The sequence below is a fragment of the Metopolophium dirhodum genome, chromosome 9 (assembly GCF_019925205.1).
Source record: "Metopolophium dirhodum isolate CAU chromosome 9, ASM1992520v1, whole genome shotgun sequence".
In the NCBI taxonomy this organism is placed as follows: domain Eukaryota; kingdom Metazoa; phylum Arthropoda; class Insecta; order Hemiptera; family Aphididae; genus Metopolophium; species Metopolophium dirhodum.
In genome coordinates, this window is record NC_083568.1 from 15,384,020 (window position 1) to 15,402,045 (window position 18,026).

The following is an 18,026-nucleotide window of genomic DNA, read 5'->3' on the forward strand; positions in this document are numbered from 1 at the left end:
CGTGATGTAATGCAATTTTTGAATTATTTATGAAATATTACTACTAATTTTCACATTTATATTATATTGTTGTTGAAACGTTTTTTTCATTATTAAACTCATTAAACTTATTATTAAACCAATAAAATGTAATTGGTAGAAAATAGGGCCATTTAAAAAAAATAAAACAATTAAAAATAATTATTCTTACGGCTAAACCTGCAGCTTAGTATAATATAAAAATTATTATTATATATAATTCCGAAAAAAAAGGTTGAATTTAATGTGTTATTTAAATTTACAATGTTCCTTATTTATTTTTTGCTTAACTCCATCGTCCATTCAGAAACAAATAACTATTTGGTTACTATAACTGCCGCTAACTTTATAATTCTATAAAGTTGAACGAAAAACTAATTTGACATTAATGTTGTCACTTCGACAATAATATTGTAAGTAATTAACATTTAAAATCATTTATAAACATAATTAATAATGGTAATGTCGTAAACCGCTTTGTTTACTTCTAGCCTTCTAGGAATTCTGAATCTCAAGAAATGACTATTGGTTTTTAAGTATCTAAATTATATTATATTCTTAAAATAGTGTTCTATGTCAAAAATAAGATAAAAATATTATCTTTATTCCGCATCACAAGGTTTGAAAATTATAAATGCCTAGTTTGTTGCATGAGTTAACCGGGTATAGTCAGATAACCGACGTAGTGACGTACACAATTGATTACATAAAAAAAGTTAACAAGTTAAAAAGTGCATAAATTCATAAATATTATCAATAATTTTATTTTATAGTTAAACGGTGATGTTTTTTATACAACATTTTAGTCATACTCTTTTAGTAGTACCATGTTGTTTTTCCAAACGCTATTACTTTCTCCCGATACGATTTTTTCTATGGCGCTGTGACGTTTCTAAAAGGTTTTTAAATCAGTCTGTTGGATGTAAAAGATTTTCGAATGAAAATAATATCAAGGTTTATTCGTTGTACATACCTAGTTATAATGTTTTGTTAAATATAAATCCCACTGTATATTATAATAAGCGCTGCACAAGTGGCGGGCGAGTGTGTCCGGTGTTGTATTGTATTATTATAGATAGAGGCACATAATAATATTATATCATACGATATTATTGTATAATCCTCTGCATCTCTATTTATATTAAGGACTTCGCCTCTCGGTCCATAAGCCGAAGCCAGCCTGCAGTACCCATATACGATGCACCAAAGAGGCTGACCGTACCCCCCGATATATATTATCTACTATGTATGTCTATACTACATATACATTTATAAATATATAAGTATTACGCGGGACGTACTATAATATTATATGGGTAATATATAATATACCGCGTCAACGGTACACGTGGCTTAGATCGCAAACATCTGCACACGTGTGCACATAGTTATATTATGTTATAGATAACGTAATACGCTTTGGGATTAATTTGCGCGATGTACGTCGAGGAGATCCTCTTCTGCCGACTGATGGTATAGTCTGCGGTACTTAACGATTTTGTGAGCCTAATACGTAGGTAGTACCTATTATATTATAATCTATGGGCACGCGCGAGGTATAGAATTTAAACAAAGTCTGGAAAATGCTATCGGATCGTATATATAATATGGGCCTATAATAATATTACCGATATTGTGTGAAAAAACTGAACGAAAAAATCCTCCCCTTCTGCGAGCCTTGTAAAATAATATATAATATATATACACGTAAATACTTTTAAAAATACCTTATTGTATCTAGTCCTGGGGGGGGGGGGGGGGGACATGGACGAGATTAAGAAAATAGTGTACACACGCACGCATATAATATATACAAATTCGTTTATTAAAAAAGTGGTTTATGTGCGTTGAGATTAAAACTCGTCTATTGTTATCCTAAAATATAGTTCTTTATAATATTTTTCAAAAGATAAATACTTTAGCGGTCTCGTTCGTTTTGGTGTCCCATCAATCAGAACGCTTTCCACTGTTCCAGACTGATGTGATAATAATAATTATTGTACATAAATCGTTTATATATTTTATATATATATATACATTTTACTCGTACATTTATTTAGAAAACATCAACGATGTTCGTTTACAATATTTCAAATACATAGGTATAATTATTTAAATGAGACGCTGAATTAAGAAAAACAAATGAGGTGACAACATTATAGTGTAATCCATGACGTTAATCAACATGTTGATTTGATGATCGGAATACTAAACAGTAGGTACCTACAAAACTTAAAATACATACTTAATATCGATATAATCCTTTAGTTTGTGTATTTTAGTTATTTTTGTTCTCAATTTGAAATCTAATTTGTATTTAATATTAATTACGAGTTGTAAATAGATTTAAAAATAATTATTTAAGTTATTTATAAGTAGGCATCAGTTTTAAATTAGTATTCTGGGACCTATTACCGTTTCATTAAACCACATTTACGAGAATATGAACAATATATTTGCATGCCCTCGCTGCTAAACTTTTCGTGGTAACTAAGTTTACTTTCGAAAAGTTTAAAACAATTTACTTGATTTTTACATTCATAGTCAGTGAAAAATTCCTTAGAACAGTTTATGGTTATTTATTGACATACCTATCATGAGTAAAACCGAAAAATAGAATATATTATCATGTATCTATATGTACTCATCCTGACAATGAAATATAAATAAATTATTGTTAATAGGAATAACATTATTTATTCCAGATTTATTCACATAAATTTCAAACGATCGACTATAAGCCAACCCAAATGGAACAATAGAAGATTAATAGTTTATATTAATCAACAGTAACTACCTAATTAATAATGTCAATAATAACAATTATTTATTATTTTAAATACTTGAATAGTAAGTACAAAGACAGGTCTGTAAAATAAGTTAACAAACTCGCGTTGGCGAAAAATAATAAAATAATAATAAATTATCTAATGTATATTTTATAACAAAACAATTTGAAATTAAATAATATACATTCTAAATTAATTTACGAAATGTCAATAACTGATTATTTCTTGTAAGCCATTCAAATTAGAATATATGTATAGTAAATGGCAAGAGTTATATTATAATTTATGAAACTATTACAGTTTCAATAAATTACTTTATAAACTTTTATGAACTATTAATTAGAATTATTAACCTAATAAGGAAACAATTATTCTCAAAATAATTAAATAAATAATTACGTTATGTATGAAATAATTTTTCAACAACTATTAGGTAGGTTTGTAAGTAACTAAATATTTCAAAACTTTGAACCTCAATTTCAAACAAACGCTTAACCATTTTTAATTCAAACCCATACACATATAGGTATTATAATGAATGATCAACATACACCCAAATTAACTATACTACGATATCTAAAAATAATATTCACCGACAAGCCATTTATAAACAAAGAAAAAATTAATTGGTACATTCAACTTACAAATTATTATTCCCCAAAAATGTTTACCTATACTTACAAAAGAAAAAAGGAAATCTTCGGCACGATTTTTTTTTGTACATTATCGTTTTGGATAAATACAATATGTAAACGTAGTACAATTAGCCGTTGATTGTTAGGTATTCTATTTTGGTCGTTACAAATTGTAATAACATTTTATTACCGAATAGTAATTAAAAAAAATTACTCTTTATCATAAAATACTTGCAGCTCTGTATGTATCACGTCTGTATTTTAAACCGTCACAGTTGTAACATAATCCATTATCTAATTGACTTTGATACATTGTTACTATATATCACATCGAACCAATCGTTATTAACTTTTCGAATAGGTACCTAACATTATTATTATTATTCAAACGTGAGCCCAATCAATTTGTATTCGCACGGTATGACCGGTAACTGTACATGCGATGACTGCCGCGGAAGAGCTTAATATATTTTAATTAGAAAATATCTCAAAAGCCTCCGATATAGTAATATAATCACGTAGACAATAATGACGCATTGCCATTATGATATAATATTCATAACTTAAATGCCACTGTTAACCGTATCGATATCGGTTTCGTTTAGCTTCAATTCGTTTCCAAACTGACATAAATTATACAGTACCTAATTTTAACAGAACAGAAATTCACTTCGGTGTCAGTAAATATTTATTACAGTGGAGAATTGCTCCGGAATGTCCACCGGTAGAGAACTTTTGGAGTTGGTGAGAGGTTAAATATTTACATTCTTGACGACATTGGATATTCAAACGTATAATAACAGTTTATTATTTCCGGTTTCACTTAGGTAGGCTAAAAAAGGACAAATATCCAACTAGATTTAAAAAATTCAATACACGATGTCATACACGTCGCAGTGTCGGTCCAATAAAACCTCATGGTACACAATTCGAAGACCATGAAATATTTAATAAGCTGCACAATATAAACCTACTTGGAATGTATCTTTATGTTAAATAGGTACATAAATTATTTAACAAATATTTTGAATTTTATGAAATAAAACATCGCTATGTTAATATATATTGGACGATATTTTTAAGCTTAAATGATATATTAACTTTTTTGTAGATTCTCCAATTTTAAGGCATTTTAATTTTATGCACACTTTTAGGAACTTAAATGATAGGTTCATAATATAGAAATTATAACACACATTTTTCCGTTTTGTTATTTGAAATATAATATAAATTGTGAACATTTTTTAGTAGGCATAATATACAAAAAAAATTTGTTTTTTATTTGTTATCGACTATTTAATAGTAACAATTGCATTTTTTTTTTCGAATTTTAAAATTTCAATAACATGGAAGTACCTAATATCATACATTTTCATTGCATAATACTTGCAGATAATTTAATATCATCTCTCAATGCTTATAATTATTTATTGGTTTGATATATTTATTATTAAAATGTATTATATTTATTAAAATATACTGCCGGGTCATTGGGTTATAATATATATTATCGACTTCGGTAAGAGAAAAAAATTACTTGTTAGTTACAGTACGAACATTTTCACAATATACTGTCATGTAGTATGTGTGTAGTAGCATGCTACGTAATAAATATTCAGTACGTCATCTTTACATTAAGTCATTGGAATCAAGTTTGAATCAATTGATCAATATAAATAACACCCTACAACCGAGTGGTTGTGGTAATCTTAAAGACTATAGTATAATCAAAAAAGTGTAAAACATTGAATTAAAAAAAAAAAATAATGCAACGTGTTATTTTTCCTATACTTAATTCTATGCATATATTATAATACCAGCAATTCAGATGATTACAATTTGTATCAATTTTTTGTTGTTTATTTGAAATTACAAGCAGGTATTTAACAAGAAAATAATAAGCACCTAGGGTAAAAGAATAAAAAAAAACTGTGCAATAACATATATGTATAATGTACAGCATAATATATTTGTTAGCTAATATTATTATAAAATATGCATAATACTGATAACATTACAATCTGAATGAGCGCCTGCATTTAGCAAGATTGACGAGGGACGAGGGTTCTCAATGGCAAAACTATATTATAAAATAGATCATTCTAGAGAAAAATATAAAATTACTAAGCAAATTGGAGAAATCCAAATCCACGAAGAGCTTTATTAAACATCGTTCTTTTCGTAAAATCGCAGCGTTTTTGGTTTTTTCGATGTACCTTGTCGATAAAATTTTTTGTCCATTGATCAAAAGTTTACGAATTCAATAATATCAAATAAAAACTAAATAAATTACGTAACAATAAAAACGTTTATTAGTGTAAATACTAAATGTACACGAGATTACGGAAATATAGTCATATATTTTATAATTTATAGGTATCATCTTTTTACATAAACATTTCTTTTGGTTCAGGGGTAGAATTCTGAATTTCTGACCAAAGTAACAACTGCAGCTTATCTTAAGCGATTAAAAGAAGTGATTTACTGCAGATCATTGAATAAATACTACATGGAGGTACACGAGATTATGGCAATGTAGCCATATTTATAATTTACAGGTATCATATTATTACATAAACATTTATTTTGATTCAGGGCTAGAGCTTAGAACATAGCAGATATAAGGTGAAAACAGGGCGATACCGCGCGGTCGGGTATATTACCGCTGCGGAAAAAGCTGTACAAACGCGTATTACTAGGGAAAACGAGTTCGACCACGACGTGGCGCCAAACACGACAAAGAGCCAAAGGCACGATGCACGAAATGGCTGCAAACAAGGCGACAAAAAAATGTCTGATAGGCAAACGTCAAAAAAGGCAAGCCCAAACGGATTTGTTCAAAGTGTCCGGCGAACAAAACGGCGTCCAGCCGGAAACAAAAGAGCGAACTCGGGACAAAAGCGCACGGTAGCGTATTACAAAGGCGCAATAAAGGCGAGAGGGAGGGGGCAAAGTCTGCAGTGACGTTTAAAAGCCACTACCCCAACACCTCTCACAAAACGTTACATAATGGTCATAATCTATACTTGACGGTCTATGTCGGGAACACCGCGACAAAATATGGTGCGACGTTTATGTCAGACCGCGGTTACTATCGTGTCCGTTGCTGCAGCATCTCCACATCCACCTCGGGTAATCATGTCCTGTAAACCACCGGTCGTCTCGTGGTCCAGCGGTTTCGTCGATCCATTTTCCGACTCGGCATCACCGATTAACTGTGTTTCAGTGTTCGGTATCAAACTTAACTGCCGGGTGTCGGAATCGATCGGCCGAACAGGTGGCAAAGTCGACGAGACGGGTAACAGCAAGTCGATGTCGCTAGCTCCTACAGCGGCAGGTGTCAATTCTTCGCTGTTAGTCGATTCGGCCGACGGCGAATACGTCAAAACTTGCATCAACGTGGAAGCGACGGACGGAATCGCTTCTGGTGCATCGCCCATGGACTTTGTATCAAATGCCATGTTGGGCATCGATTTGCATCGCATTTGCGCTTGAAAACTCTTGATATCGTTGATTTTCACGGCCATCTATTTTCCCGCAGATCACTAAATACTTGAGCCATGAAAGCGGATATGGACTGAGCTCCTTCGCCAGCGGAAATCGACTGCAACGACATGTTAGGCAACGATGTGTATCGCCTGTGCAGCATTAAACTGGTGATAACACCCTTAAACAATCCTTCAGGCTAATTTTCCCGGAAGTTTTCAAACACCTAGATCATGATTTCTGTTGTGGACTGTTTATTAACATCAGACGAACTCTTCACGGTTTTGATAGTCGACATAATGTTGTTCTGATATATATGCACGGTCAATATATTATTATACAAAAATTAGGTACGTAATAATTTTTGCACTGTATTATAATTGATGATGTTCGTTGTAACAAATATAGGTACTGAGAACAGACTGATATGCTAAAAGAATATATTTTTATTATATTTTTAAAAGTATAAATAAAAAACTATTCGCCTTGATTTTAATCCGAAAAGCCCCTAAATACAAATTTGATTCCCCCAAATTAATCGCATGTCATGGTGTGTAGATATTTTTCGATTTTCAGTTGAATGACATACTTCGTGCGGTGTTATACAATACGTATAATTATTGGAAACCTGACCTAACATAGATTTCGATCGCAATCCCTGGAACGAGAACATTCTCAAAATGTGTCACGGAAAACATTACAGCGCCCTGTATAATATAATATTATTATGATGTAAAATCAAGGTAGTATAATATAGAATCACGTGGCATATGCATAGACATTGCGGCACACACAATGCTGCTGCTTAATATTATGATAACGCTAAAATATAATATTGGTCTTTATATCATACGCGTTTAACGGGTATGAGAGTGAACGTCAATAAAAGTTACGGTCCAGTCTCGGTATAATAATAATAATAATAATAATAATATAATATAATATCACACGTACCTATACTATAATATATCGTACTTTCGTACCGACGCTGCCTCGAAAGGTTTAATGTACGCGTATTTCTCCGCCCTGTCTTATCGGACATCATAATATATTATTACTATTATTACGACGAAACGGCGGTAATATTATACGGTAGCGTTTTTTTTTCTTCCATCCCGAGATTTATGTAACCATAACCGCTGTATATACACGGCCAAACAAAAGAAAATCGCTCGGGGCAGATGGATATCCATAATATTATATCGTTTTTATTGGTCGGATGCGGCAGCGGTCGCTCACCGAAGACCAACACGATTGCCTGTTTGCATATACCGTTATTTCACGCGTTTTATTCCTGAAAAATAACGCGACGTGCTGACGTCCGAGCTGAGTGTTATCGCCGTCAGTTATTCGAGGCCAAGTTATACTTGCGTTATTGTAATATTTATGTTACGGGCAAAGTATACAATTTGGTCATTTTATACAATGGCCGGGCATTTTATATAATGTCCGGGCGTTATGTAAAATGACCTTCATATATTGGGCAATATGGATAATACTATGTAATTGTAAATTATAAAGCATTTTATTCATTATATTTTAACCTTATAAACATGGTAAATATTAACTTGGAGGTACCTATACTAATATTATATTTTATTACTATTTAATTATATTTCATTACTTATTAGTAGTTATTATTTATTACCATTTTTTAAGTAAATGAACGGTGGGGAAGTACGGTATTTTATTTTTGAGGGAATATGGCTACGGTCACCCAAAGAGTCCACGCGTCTCTATCGGAGACACAATGACGTATAATTCAAGGTTTTATACTTAAGCTTGTACGCTCACCTCGTGTGTGTATTTTGACACGACATATTTGAATAACTGCAACTGGAAATGTCGAGGACACGGCGAACATCCAACCCGAAACGCGTTGAGGCGTTGTTAATAATATTGACGTTAGGTATTTACCTGATATCATAATCGGATATCGTTGGCAGAAAGTGACCGACGATTATAATAATAATATATTATACGATGTGGCCAGAACGGAGACGATGACGGGGACGATGACCGGAACAACGCTCGAACAAAACTACCGGAAATCGTGTTATCCCAACAGGATGATGTACCCAATTCCTACTATAAATGCGGTGTGGCGTGGTGTACAGCATACCATTTATAATAGTTGAAATATAATATACATATATACATATATTAAATAATCAATCATTTCGTTTGACTCCTGTTGCTTGTCGACGTCACGTATAGCCGCCCTCCGCTCGCGTCGTTTTACATCCGATCTCGGACCGCATGAACGAGGAAGTACAACGAGCACTTACAATCCGCAGGTGGATATAGCAGACCGACTGCAGTCGTTAGCAACATTTTATTTTTGCTACTATATAGGTCACACCCGGCCAAACGTCTTTGCAAACGACAACCGTCAAAACTTTACCGTATCAATTACATTATGTGTGATAACTCAACAACTGATTCGTCAGTGTGAAATATACACGTGTATAAACTTCGAATTTTATTGCAGCTCACGTCGACAATGAGGTATTTGAAATTATATGTATTAAAAACAAAAACTATACCACATATTAACTATTTTAATAAATTAAATCAGGTGAAAATAAACATTAATGTGATTCAATAATAAAATTGATCACACGGCGTCTTGGATAGGAAATTTCACTACATACTGTTATTGAGGTCGAGTTATTGAATATCTCAATCGTTATCTCATACGAAAGTATGGCGTATTTTAATTTAATTTACTGTATTTACAATTTTGTTAATGAAATTAATTAGGAAATTAATAACCACACTGAGTTGTAAATGTGCAATTCAGGTATATACTGCTAAAAGCAGTGTCATTTACAGGGTTGGTGTTTGGGTGATATGATGCCCCTTTAGCTTGTGTACAATGATATAAATTATTTTATAATTAGGTATAAAAATATTAATTTTATTTCTTCTACCAGAACAATAAGATAATATCACCTCCTAAGATAATATTGTATATTATTATAAATTCTCACTGTTTTAATATAATATATAATATATAATATATTGTATTATATCATAATTATATATATAGATATTTCAATATTATCATGGTTTCATTTTCGTTCTGAATATCAATTCCTAAATAACATATTATTTATGAATTCTTTGCAGATTTCTGATTGTTTCTATTAGGTCTAGATCATTTTTTTTTATAACCTTACTTAACTATATTGTATCTATAGTAATATAATATATAATATTATACTCCGTTGACACGCCTTAAAAAATCCTAGAAACGTCACTGCAGGCTGGAAGGTTAATTTTTTTTCGAATAAAACAACAATCCGTTGTTATGGGCTTATTAAAATAAATACAGAAATATTATCCCTGTGATTAAAAAATGTTGACGTCGTGAAAGTACATAGTAATTAGAGTAGTTCAATGTATACATATTCCAATGGAAATAAAAACACACTCGCACTAATTAATGATTATATTATAATTAGCTTACTGGATGGATCGAATCCCACCACGTAATACGGACACTGGGCAAACGCGGTGGTATTAGGTGATGTTTCTTCCCAGCACGCCCATCCATCGAAATACCGAGGACACGAATTCTTTGTAGTTTTCACTGCAAATCATTAAAGTTTTCAAAACTGTGTTGATAAGCATATTGAAAAGTATAAAGAAATATTTTCCAACCTGTCGCGTTTGGTAAGCATTTTTGTTGAAGTTCCATAAGAAACAAGGTGTTTGAATCATGCACCCTGGGTGCGGTTTGGTCCGACATCCTAAAACAAAAATATTAAAAGATAAAATACATAAAATATATTATATATTAATTTTATTTATTCACACTCAAAGACTTAATTGATGACGATTATATAAAAATAGTAGAAGATGTACAGATAATTTTTAGTTTTCGTCACGTCTAAATATTATGCTCCATTTGCTATGTATTTTTGTTTAATGGTGATATTATTTGTTATTTGTCATACTATTTTAATTAAATAATTAATTTTTTTTTTTTTTTTTATTGGGTAACCCGCGGCAACATAGGCCATTGGGTGTGGGGAGGGAACTGTAGGTTTTATATTGGGTAGGTTTGGTAGGTTTTTATATTGGGTAGGTTGGTACACGTGTGTGTTGTGTTTGGCAGAATTTCTAATGGGGCACCCGTAGGTTTCTGCCGAGCCCCGGGTGGGGAATGGTGGCACTTGTTCTCCGGACACCATGACTTGCCCGAAGAAAAATGTCGCCCGCGACCGAGGTATCGAACCAGCGCCGGTGTGCGTCACAACCGATGCCTTAGTCCGCTCGGCCACTCCGTCCCCCCAAGCAATATTTCTCAGGTACATTTCGATTTTTTTTTTTTAAATTATAGCATATATTTTTTTTTTTATTATTGTTACAGCATCAACATCATGGTTATTAGCTTACAATATGATTATTTGACAAAAAATGATAGGTTAAATTAATAAAGCATATATTATAAGTATAAACTAATGTAAAATAATTTAAATTTCAGTTGATTTTTATAATTGACTATTAAAACACATATAAAACGTCGATCAATGTCGATCAATTACAAAAAAACAACATTCAAATATGAAATAAGTAAAAGACGTTTAAACGTAATAATTTGTATCAAAACGTTTCATTCTTACAGAAATTTCAATTATAGCTTTTGCGTTTGGTCAATATGAATCATAATGTAGTTGTATTAGCTATAGGTACTTGAAATACGCACATCAATACGCATACTAAAATCGATCTCATTCGGGACAAGCAAATTAACTAACATTAGTTTCTGGTTAATTCATTTAACCACGTAAACTTATACTTTCTCCATACCAACTATTATAATAATGTAATCCGTTTACCATAGGTCCTGAAGTGAAACCGATAAATTATTTAAGTTTTAAACCAAAAGTCAAACACCGAAATGTATCTGTGCCCATTATACTGCCTAGTTATAAATCTAAAAACAGAAAACGTATCTTAAAGTTGGCCGACGTTGTTAGTGTCACAATAAAAACATGACGCAAACATACACATTCCCTGTAATTAAGTGTGTGTGTGTCTTTCGGAGTTGACAAAATATATAACCACTAAGCGACGTAATTGCTACTTGCCAGTAAATGTTAGTACTTTGAGTGACGAAAAAACACGACGAAAGTGTACGACTGTATATCGTTAATATGGAAACGATTTTTTCCACTTTCGTGTAAGTTTTCTGATACCCACAGGTAAGATTTCAGGGAAATTTTTATTTTTATAAGGATTAAGAGAATTTCGGAATTAGGAAATCAATCGGTTTTGTTCAGTTTCAGTCATCAAGTCCTTCCTTTTACATATAACCGTGCTCGTTCTTGGTGTGTCCAGACATATTTAATTAAAATATTAGGCAACAATATTTTGGAAATATAGTAGTATATATACTTCTCCCGCCTTATTCGGTTTATTACGGCCTTGCTACCATCTAGAATTTAACGGGGTTGGGAATAGGCTGCCCTCGTTACGAATCGTGGGTCACAGAGGGATAATAACACGGTTGATTTTTTTTCATTATTTGTTTTAGCATAATATATCCAGCTTGTTAAACAAAAAAGTTTTTTGGACCCCCATCCCTAAAATCATCGACGAACCCCCTTAGATACTAATTGCCGACCCAGGCCTAGAACACGAGTAAGCGCTCTTACTTCACTGAACGATTTCAGGCTTGACATGCAAGCAGGGCCGTCCCAAGGTTTTTCGGGGCCAGGGGCAAATTAATTTGGGGGCCCTTCGACCATAATAATAAGATATGATAAACAAAATACTCACTGAGAATAACAAAATGTTTATGAACGTATTTTTCCAAACCTCAACCAATCAAGCTCATTTAAATTCATGTACCTACTGCATTACATACTTACATTATAGAATTGAATATTATTTATATTATTTATATCAATATTATTCAATACATTATTAGCAATGTATTACCATGTATACAAAAAACTACAATTTATTCCTAGATGGTTATAAATATTCAAAGAAAATATTAACTTGGATGTTTATAGGATTAAATAAATAGATAAGGTAGATTAAGAAAATTAAAAAAAATTTACGTATATTATTTTATTATTTTAAATAAAATATTAAAATGTATATCAAAACACCTTTTTCCTAGCTTTTTTTTCAGCAAAGCTGTCTATAACATCATCATAATCTAGAGTCTTTGCCAACTTGTGTTCGATGGAGAGAAGTATTAAATGATTTAAGCGGTTTTCTTCTGTAGTTGAACGTAAATAACTTTTTATTAATTTCAGTTTACTGAAAGATCTTTCTCCCGTTGACACAGACGTGGGAATGGTAGAAAGTATTCGAAGACAAATACATATTTGAGGTAGTATATTTTGAAGTCCTTTCTTATATATTTGATTAAATTATTATAAATTAAATTAAGTAATCGAGTACAGTAAACGGAAAAAAGTCTCTCGTTTAAATAATATTATAGGATATATTTTATTCAATTTTAAATTAGTTTACGAGAGGTAAACCACAAATATAAATGAATACATTTTTATATTTTTTAAATAATATTATTATAATATATATTATATTCAATTTTTAATTAATTTACGAGGGGTAAACCACTATGATAATCATAGAATACAATTTTATAGACATGTAAACTGTTTTTTCTCCCAGTCTGCCACTGGAAAATGCTATAAAATATTTAGATAACAAGTAAAAAAAAAATGTTTTCTTCAATAAATTTAACATGTAATTATGAATGTAAATAGGTATAACCGTATTAGGTATAATTTAGTATTATTCTGTAAGTACAGGTACATATAATGATACAGACTATAGCTTAATGCCCCAATACGAAGATATACTTCTTTAAAGACTAATAGAAATATTAAAAATTAATCATTTTAATAAAAATAAAGAATAATATGTATATATTTTAATCAATTATTACTTACTAATATTCGTGTTTCTGCTAATCGCTATTTACTGTGCTAGTAATAAATTTATATAAATACAGTGACACTGTGGTAGTGTGGTATACGTCTACTGTCGAGTAATAAGCAACCGACTGGTGCGGCCGTGCAGGTTGTGGTTTACTATTCAGAATAATCAATTCTACAATGTATCGGTTATAGGTTTTTGTCTAAAAATATCGCGTGCTGCGTGCACCGTCACCTATCGTAGCAAATTGCAAATCGAGTATCGTTATCGCGATCTATCCACATTATACTACACACATATACACATTATACTAATATATTAAAATATTATTAAGTAGAAACGGTGGCATAGACGAGAGGTGGAGGAAATTGTTTTGACTACGTGACTGGACGTCATGCTTTTATACTCGCGCATTGTATGACTGTATAAGTGTTAAATTATATTTTAATTTTATTTTAAGTATTAATATTATGTGGATGACGCAAAGAAGATATTTTTTGTCTCAATAACGGTGGTCGGTGATAGTTCTTTGTTTTTAATTATTATACATCAAGACTTTTTGGGGGCCCCCTAAAATATTCCAACAATGGGGCCTGGGGCAAAATGGTCCCGTTGCCCCCCCCTCTGAACGGCCCTGCATGCAAGCATAAATAATGATAAGCAGTTGGTTTTCGATCATCACTTCCAGTGCTTCCAGTCTGTTCAGCATAGGTCTCCAATCTACGACCCAGAAAGCACCATACTGATGAAAAGGTCGTAATATTTGTTTAGTATATAAAAAATGTGTAAGTTTTCTTTAAAATCTATACTGTTTTTTTGGTGTAGGTAACTCAAAGATATAACGGTAGATGGTAATATTATTACTTGAAATTTTTACCTACCAAATATTTACATAAGCATTTACTGTACGAAACGAAAATTGTCAAAATATTTTCAAACTTTTTGAGCTATTAAAGACATATGACTTTTCGATTTTTTTTTTTCGTTGAATATCGAAACAAAGAGATCTTTTCACTGGTTTCAAAAAAAAAAAAAAATGAAAGTATACCTGCAATATAGCCACGATTTTCACAAGCCACATAAATTAATTTTCGACTAGCGTGTTTACTTAGAACGTGTTTACGCGTCTGTTAATAATAACAAATAATATAATAATATCAAATAAAAACATATTAAATAGATAAAAATAAACGTTTTTTTGTGTAAATCATAATTAATGGATTTGCAGAAAGCATTGCAATCTTATATTCTAGGTATACATTTTTTTTCAACAAGCGTCCGAACATTATCATACTATTATTTAAATTTTTACATATTTACAACAAGTTACATTTTATATAATTCAGTTTATCGAAAGCATATTAAAAGTATAGAATAGAGAATACATATTATAATAATATATTATGAGTGTAAATTAGTTATCAATTATAAATTACGGGAAAAATACCGATATCGATTTAAATTTGTACATAATTACAACAAGTTACATTTTATATAGTTTTTACACTTTTACATTTTTACATTTTATATTTTATGCATTTTATATAGTTTATTGAAAGCATATTAAAAGTATAGAGTACATATTATGAGTGTAAATTAATTATCGATTATAAATTATTTTGTACTAATGAAAAGTATTCATTAATTTTTATACTCTTCAAGTTGTTTCATCGTAAGACTTTGAGTTACTGAATAATCGCGATTATTAAGACGCGTCTTTGTCATCATCATCATCATCGCTATCTATCATTAATGATCGTAATTACTTATGAGAAGGAGAGTGTGTTTCAAAATCGTCTTCATTTTCTAATATTGATTTCAGATTTAATGACTATGTATGTTATATAGAACGTACTAATTTCAAGCGCTGCAACACAACAATCGGTGAAAAAAACGTTTTGTTCTCTTTCACGTCGAACGGCGGCGCTTGGGTTATTCGGCCTCCGCCGCGGTTACCAGTTCTGTACCATCAAGCTGGCGGACTTCATTAGGGTCCTGCCGCGAGCTCGTGTACCGTCGTCTGTACGGGAAACATCATACGGCCGAACTCAGACGTATCGATAGTGACGGGTCTTCCTCTGTGTCTGTTGACGAAAACAGTACCGCAATGTTCGGCATCGAGTAACAACGCCGTCTCTTCGGATCCGCGAGATCGCTGCTTGACTGCAGCTGACCGTCCGCTTCGGCAGACCGAACCTGCTGCGGCGACGTGTCGGACGGGAACGGACGTCGTCCTTGCCATGTCGACCAGCGTAATGTAGCATAGGAATTTCAGACTTGCACAGCTGTGTTGTCCACATCAATTTCGGCTGAGCCACTTGACGGGTCGGCCGAACCGGTTGGCTCCGAGTCGTCGGCTGCAGGCGGAGAGTCGGTCGTCACCGGCTCCTGCGTCGTAGCGGCAGACGGTAGTCCATCATCGAACTCATCGTCCGCATGAGCAGTCTGCCCTGCGATGTTCGGCATTGAGCTACATCTCCTGAACGCCGGGCCGGTGACATGACCCCAACCTGCCAATGTGATCTCGACAGTTGACCCGTTCCTCAGCTCGTCAAAAACTCTTTGCATTAACTCGGCGGACGGTGATCGGTTCTCAACTTCGGATAGTTATTATTTAAACTTTCGGTTTGGTTTCCAAGTCTTCCTACGTCCACTTGCCACTTATAATTGCATATGAGGTGACGATGGTTGTCAAAGAAATATTACATCAAGGTTTATCCTGCATTCCTGCTATACTCACATATTTTAAAGTTTGTATATTATACTCTTTCTATCGATCGTTTGATTAAATGTTATTTGATTTATAAAACTAGATAAAATTCAAATTTCCAGTCGTATAAATTTAAAAGGTTATACGTGGTTATCTCAAAACGTCGTAACTATTACGTCCAAGATTTTTTTGATCAATACTTTTAACTATTAATTACTCAGTATAGTCGTGGCGGTAAAAAAATTCAGAACATTTTATTTTAAACTCTAATATAAAATGTTAAATTTATTACGCCCGTGTAGAAACTGATTTTCATACAATCTTATTAATTAAAACGAATACATACCGTATTTATATATTTTATTAATTGTGCCATAATAGTAATACGTTCATAATTATTATAGGTACCTACTTATAATACATTTAAATATCATTACTTAAGATTTTCAATATAATTTTCATATTATGTTTTTTTGTGCAGCTCACAATATTATATTTGGACTAATCAATTACTAATGATTTGGTTATTAAGTTTTTTTGAAATTTATTTTAGAAACGGATAACATAATATTTATTAAACAGTATTGTTATTACGATTTTATACTTGAAAAGTGTTTGTTTAGTTTATTATGAGTTGAAAATTTAGCCAAACCCTTAATGTAGAAGTTTAGTAAGTTTATTCATACATTTTAAGGCGAGTTAACACACTTTAATAAATGTTCACCACGCAAGTCGTAATGATAAGGAAGATTTAAACATACCAGGGGGCATTATTATAGTGATGAATTTATAACTAAAATCTTAACTTAGTTGGATACTCGAAAGTTTGTCGGTCCTCGTATTATTTGAAATCTACTATAGAATTCACCATTATATAAATGACTGGTAATGATACAATATTATAAACTAGTGTAAATTACTATTTAAATTTTAAGCAAACCCAATTTTATTAATAACTATAGCTGTCTCACCCGGGACATTTGTGAACTACATTGACCAGGATGGAATATTTTTTTGTGGTGGATTGGATATAGCACTTTTTATAAATCGAACGTAGTTTCAATTACTCTTTAAACTTTCCTGAAATTTCCACAAAATCGGTTAAGTAGTTTTTAAGAACCTATATAATAGTTACAAATATACATTCAACTCTCATATTGGTTTTAAGATATTATTTCTTTATTCGAAACTATAAACGTGACGATTTGATGGATACTTTTACCTCATCTACCCAACTAATGGAAACCATTTAAAATATTAATTTATACTAATTATTTCTCATATGACCAATACCAACCATTTATAAATAACAATTTCCATCTTAAATCTCAAAATCCCTGTTTGAGCACCAATCCTGGTTGGACCTATCGGATCCAATTGTGATTCTAAAGTCTAAACCATTCAAGGATTTATTCAAAAATACACAAATTTCATCAAAATGGGTCCATACGTTTGAGAGGA

General features: G+C 31.9%; 1 protein-coding gene across 1 annotated transcript in view; it reads right to left on the bottom strand.

Annotated features, from left to right (window-relative positions):
• LOC132951997 (calcitonin gene-related peptide type 1 receptor-like) overlaps positions 1-18,026 on the bottom strand; it is a 114,982-nt gene that overhangs the window by 30,284 nt on the left and 66,672 nt on the right. The window contains exons 2-3 of the mRNA XM_061024099.1: positions 10,595-10,683; positions 10,401-10,523 (exon numbers count right to left, since the gene is read on the bottom strand). Of these exons, the coding sequence (XP_060880082.1) occupies positions 10,401-10,523; positions 10,595-10,682 (211 nt within the window). The 5' untranslated portion in view covers position 10,683. The remainder of the gene's footprint in view (positions 1-10,400; positions 10,524-10,594; positions 10,684-18,026) is intronic.